Genomic DNA, 5,430 nt, shown 5'->3' with positions numbered 1-5,430 from the left:
TAGGGCCTGTAGGTGGCGACCTTGACACAGGTTGCAGGTCTTCTTTAAGGTGCACTGCACCGCCTGGTGTGAGCGCGCACAGCGCCAACATCTCTTGTTGGTCTTAATCCACTCAGTTAGCTGTCCTTTGCTTAGCTTACCGATGGCCGTGCACTGACTCAGGTGGTGTTCTCGGTTATCGCAGAATGCACAGTAGGGTGCTGGCTTGACCTTGGTTTGACTGTCACTTATAGGTTTGACCTCCCTAGGTGTACTGTCTGTTCCATGCAGCACAGTGACGGAGGGCTTCTTTGGGTTGGTGCTAGGCTTAGCACTGGGCTTGGCTTTCACCCCTCTGGAAGACAGTTGGCCATCGAAGTCTTGACACCAGGCTTCATGCTTCAGCCACTGAGCTAGGTCGTAGAGGGTGTAACTCCTCTTAGACTGGCTGAACATGCATCTGCGGAAATCAGCTCGCTGTTCTGGTGGCAGCTTGTTGAGCAGCCTTGCAACGTGGGTACCGCATAGGAGCTCCACCTCACCATCAGGGCCAAGTGTCTTCAACATTCCCACCAGTGACTGTATCTGAAGGGAGAACTGGTCGAAGGCCACTGCATCGCCCCGTCTAATGTCAGGTGTGTCCATCACCTCAGCGATCCGCTTAATAGTCAACTGATGAGGCTGTCCAAACTTCTCATTCAGGGCCATCATTGTGTCAGTAAACGGTGTCTGGGAGTGGATGTAGGCATCAGCTATCAGTTTGGCCTCCTCTAGCTTCAGGTGATCAACTAAGACTTGATACTTAAACATTTCGGTACTATCAACAGGTAGCAGGTTCTCTAGGGCAATCTTGAGGTGAGTAAACTCACCAGGGTCTCGATGAGAGAAGTTGGGTATGGTAGCACGGGGCCCACGATATGCTGATTCTACGATGGAGGTGTGGTATGATGGCCTGGAGTAGGTTGGCGCTTGCCTGGTTGCATATGGCAGACCCTGAGGAGGTGGTGGACGTTGCACTGGCGGAGGGCGGAGTGCAGTGGGGTTCAGAGGCACACCATATGGTGTGGAGGTGAGCTGCGGTGGAGGTGGGGGCAAACTAGACCATGCAGGGCGCTGTCGCTGGGTAACTGTAGGGCCGTGGCTATTACTGGGGTAGGTGGGCCCGAAAGGTTGGCTGGTTGGTGGTGCTGACAACGGCTGGGCTACTGGCGCCACATTCTGCTTGGCTGCTAGTGTCTCATTTCTTAATAGCTGCAGTTCACTCATCAATCGGTCGAGGCGGTCGACTGTGGGCTGCTCACTCGCAGGTGGCACATCTCCGGTGTTGCTTAACCACAGTGGTGGTGGTGGCCATCCTCCATCATCATCCACTGTGGTAGGGTGATAGCCATGTGCCTCGTGCGGTTGTTGTAGACTGCGTGCAGTATTCACCAGCTGTAGCATGTCTGCACGGACTGCTTTGAGTTCTGCTAGGCCTGCTGACATGCGCTGCTGGGACTGCAGTGACTGCTCCAACATGTGCTCTAACACACGCCTCTCATGCTGGATGTCTTCTAGCTCTGCGTCATAGGCTGTGCTCTTAACAGGTGAGTGACTCAGGAGATGACGAGGAGTACTGTGACTATGTGCATTTTCCTCTTCATGCCAATGAGCACCAAGCCCCCTGTAGTCTACTTCATAATCTTCATAACGGAGAGGAGGGCGTGTCTGGCGTCGGGGGCGCGCACCGGGGAATTCAACATCTTTCATATCCATCTTGATTGAGTACAATGTACATCCGGCTCGAAGGACCATTAATGTAGGGGAGATAGCAGGTGGTTGGACTGTATATTAAGACTATTAGGTTGCACCGTTCAGTTTTCATCGAACACAATCAAGGAGTGCCGGCCAGAGCACTACTTAAGGCCTGAAGATGTTGAATGGGGGGTTTGGTTGGAAAGGATGACGCAAGGCGGTTTGAGTAAAGTTGACTTCTTCTATTGAACTGCAGTATTTACAATACATAGGTTTGGATCTGCGTTTATGTGTTCGCGTGATCCTAAACACAACAGAAATAAATACAATAAATCAGATGCTGTCTGTGGCGTTACTAATCTCTTCACACCACACTAAGCACTATTCCAATCATTAATACACATAACTGAGGTAGATTAACTGGATTTACATTGGCAGCATGTGATCTAGGCAGGTTCGACACAATCTACCGAATAATTACAGGATTACTCACAAATATACCAAATATGCATCAATACTAACTTAACTTTATCTAAACTGTAATATTCAGTCACTTACGTTGGTCATTTATGCACACAAACACAAGGATTAATTCAGATGAAAGGGGGAAACTTTCTGAAGTCAGGTATAACTGAATCATGGCATCTGAACTACACAAAGATGGAGGAAAGCGTGATGTCATATCCTGAAACTAGCGATATCAAAATAAGAGTCATTAGGCTAAACTCAGAAAATGCATTAACTAACCAGGGAAAACTATTTATCAAACTAAAAGTCCATAGTCTTTTCTACAGTGTGTGTGTGTTTGTGTATGTGTGTGTGTGTGTGTGTGTATGTGTGTGTATGTGTGTGTTTGGGTGTGTTTGGGTGTGTTTGGGTGTGTGTGTGTGTGTGTGTGTGTGTGTGCATGTTTCTGTGTTTGAGATGTGCTGTGCTGTGTTTGCTGCTGGATCCTCTGCTATCTCATTTGGTCATTGTGACAGATGTGTTTAGCCACAGGGACATTGGGCGACTCCAAGGCACGCACACGTTGCTTCAGATCTCCTGTTCCCTGGGCAGGGGTATCCATGCCAGTGCCCGGCAGGAATGGCACTGCCCAGATCGACCAGCTGAGCTTTAGAAGGGCACCGGGAAGATACGCTGAAAGAGCTAAGAGTTAGGTGCCTGGCAAGGGTGGCATTCAGAAAAAATGATGGGCAGCCATGCTTGTGCCACAGAGTGAGACGAGGTCCAGTTCAAATCATACAGCCAGCGAAGCTTGCAGCTGGACAGGGCTGTCTGTGTCACAGATGACGTCCAGTTAATGTCAAACTGCAGTGAGGCTGGAGTCAGACGGGATGGTCTGGAGCAAAGAGGACGTCCAGCTAACATCAGATGGCAGGGAAGGGCTGTGTGAACCACTACGTCAGAGGCTACTCTGGTGTGGGAGATCTGGCGTGCGTGCGTGCGCATTGGACTTACCATGCCATTGGTGTGGTTGGACAGGAGATGTTCCGTGTGTCTGTCTGTGTCTGTGTGTGTGTGTGTGTGTGTGTGTGTGTGTCAGACTCACCAGGCCGTTGGTGTGGTTGGACAGTAGATGCTTCGTGTGTGTGTGTGTGTGTGTGTGTGTGTGTGTGTGTGTGTGTGTGTGTGTGTCAGACTCACCAGGCCGTTGGTGTGGTTGGACAGTAGATATTTGTGTGTGTGTGTGTGTGTGTGTGTGTGTGTGTGTGTGTGTGTGTGTGTGTGTGTGTGGGTCAGACTCACCAGGCCGTTGGTGTGGTTGCACATATCCCAGAGTGGGATCAGCGCCAGGGTGACCCGACTGCCGTCCTCCGTGGGGATCTGGTTCTGTCGGGTCATCACCGAGGAAACGGCCCACCTGTCACCAACAGAGGTCAAACACGTTACCAACGTCCGCCATCCAGCCAGCCAACTGACCTTCAAACAGCCCTATCACACTATCAAAACTACAGGGAAAACAGTTACAATAAATAATGCTATATTCAATTAAATTATTTTCATAGGTTGCGGTTTTTCGTTCTCTCAGTAGCCACACCGCAGAGGTAAATATCTAAACAAAGAGGCCATTATTTTATAAGACACATACTGCATGTATTAGTTTGTGTTTGTTTGTTTGTTTGTTGTTGTTGTCTTTACTGTATTTAGAGGTCAGGAAAGCTCAGATTGTTATTTGTCATCCATGCACATCCACATTTCCCTGTTTAATTGTGCGTGTGTAGCTGTGTGTACTCCGCCTCTCCTCTGAGCCCACGTTACCCAGAGGGGGCGCAGGCTTGCATCACACCCCAGCAGCCGCACATGAAAGCACACTCACTATAAATTATTCCCTCAAAGATAATCCAACGCTAATGAAAGAACAATGAGAACAAAAACGCCTCGTTTTGAGGGACTCGTTTCCGATAGTGGGAACATTTTGGTACTTTTTAGAGACCCCTCCCCCCCCCACACACACACACACACACACACACAAAATAACGGGTTGGGTTTTCAGGAGACGTGTGGCCCTGTGAAAGCGGTGAGCTCACCTACCTGTAGTCATCGAAGGTGAACGCATCCTTCAGGGGCAGCTTGCTGGCATTGGGATGAGTCTGATTGGGGAGAAAGGGAAGAACAGAGGAGAGAGAAAAAGAACAAGACAGAGAGAAAGAGAGAAAGAAAGAAGCAGAAAGAAGACAGAGAGAGGATGAGGGATGGAGTGAAACAGAGAACATGATGAGTGAAAGAGATGGTGTGAAGAAAAGAACAGTGAAAGAAAGAAGAAGAAAGAAGAGAGGAAATGAAGACAGAAGAGATGGAGGAGAGGAGATGGAGAGATAGTGTAAGGAAAAGACATGAACAGGAGAAAAACAGAGGTAGAGAGAGAGAGGTAGAGAGAGAGAGAGAGAGAGATGGAGCAAATAGAAAGAAATGAGAGAGAGAGGGAAAGATGGAGCAAATAGAAAGAAATGAGAGAGGGAGAGGGAGAGACAGACAGAGGAGAGAGGAGAAAAGCTTAAATCAGTTGGAGGAATTTCATTATGCGGCTGCCTAACAGCTCCTAACAAGAGGATGGTGAGGCAGCGAGTGTCCAGCGGAGCTGCGCTGGGATCATGGTGGCATTAGCCCCCCATACATCACTGTCAGCTTAATTTGTTGTGCCCAGCAGACGTCATAAATCTGCTTCATCAATTTGGCTGACAAGAGAGCCGGCGGTGCCACTGAAATCTACATTTAAAGCCACAGACGCACCCCCTCCAAGGCCTCATTTGCACAGCGTGTCACACCGAGGGAAGGAAGGAGGGACGGAGGGATGGAGGAGAGGGGGGGGCTGCGAAGGAAAAGAGGAGAGAGAGAGAGAGAGAGAGAGAGAGAGAGAGAGAGAGAGAGAGAGAGCGCAAAGGAAGAGAAAATGACCAGGTCTAATGCAGCCTCCACTACCCCCCTTTTCCTCAGCATGCAGAGCGAGTCATATTAAAAAACAGCCTGGACAGCGAGACGAGTGGAGAAGCGGCACACAAAGGACTCTCCTCTGCGCGCTCAGGAGCCGCACTGGCCTGCTGTGTGGCTGTGCGCTGTCAGGGAACAGCACTCTCTCTACAGGAACAGAAAAGCCTGCGCAGCACTAAGGACTTCCCTCCACACTACTCTACTCTTGAGCAACCATGGCCACCTGCGTGGTTCCGGTGCTTACTTTGTCTAGAACCGGTTTAGAACGTCAGTGCTGTGAGCACC

General features: G+C 49.7%; 1 protein-coding gene across 1 annotated transcript in view; it reads right to left on the bottom strand.

Annotated features, from left to right (window-relative positions):
* The window catches only part of setd3 (SET domain containing 3, actin histidine methyltransferase), a 36,774-nt gene that overhangs the window by 9,856 nt on the left and 21,488 nt on the right, over positions 1-5,430 (bottom strand). The window contains exons 7-10 of the mRNA XM_042073219.1: positions 4,249-4,307; positions 3,463-3,577; positions 2,741-2,827; positions 21-1,557 (exon numbers count right to left, since the gene is read on the bottom strand). Of these exons, the coding sequence (XP_041929153.1) occupies positions 21-1,557; positions 2,741-2,827; positions 3,463-3,577; positions 4,249-4,307 (1,798 nt within the window). The remainder of the gene's footprint in view (positions 1-20; positions 1,558-2,740; positions 2,828-3,462; positions 3,578-4,248; positions 4,308-5,430) is intronic.

Source organism: Alosa sapidissima, chromosome 19, assembly GCF_018492685.1.
Source record: "Alosa sapidissima isolate fAloSap1 chromosome 19, fAloSap1.pri, whole genome shotgun sequence".
NCBI lineage: Eukaryota > Metazoa > Chordata > Actinopteri > Clupeiformes > Clupeidae > Alosa > Alosa sapidissima.
Note: the sequence above shows the minus strand (reverse complement) of the source record. Positions and strands in the feature narration are given on the sequence as shown.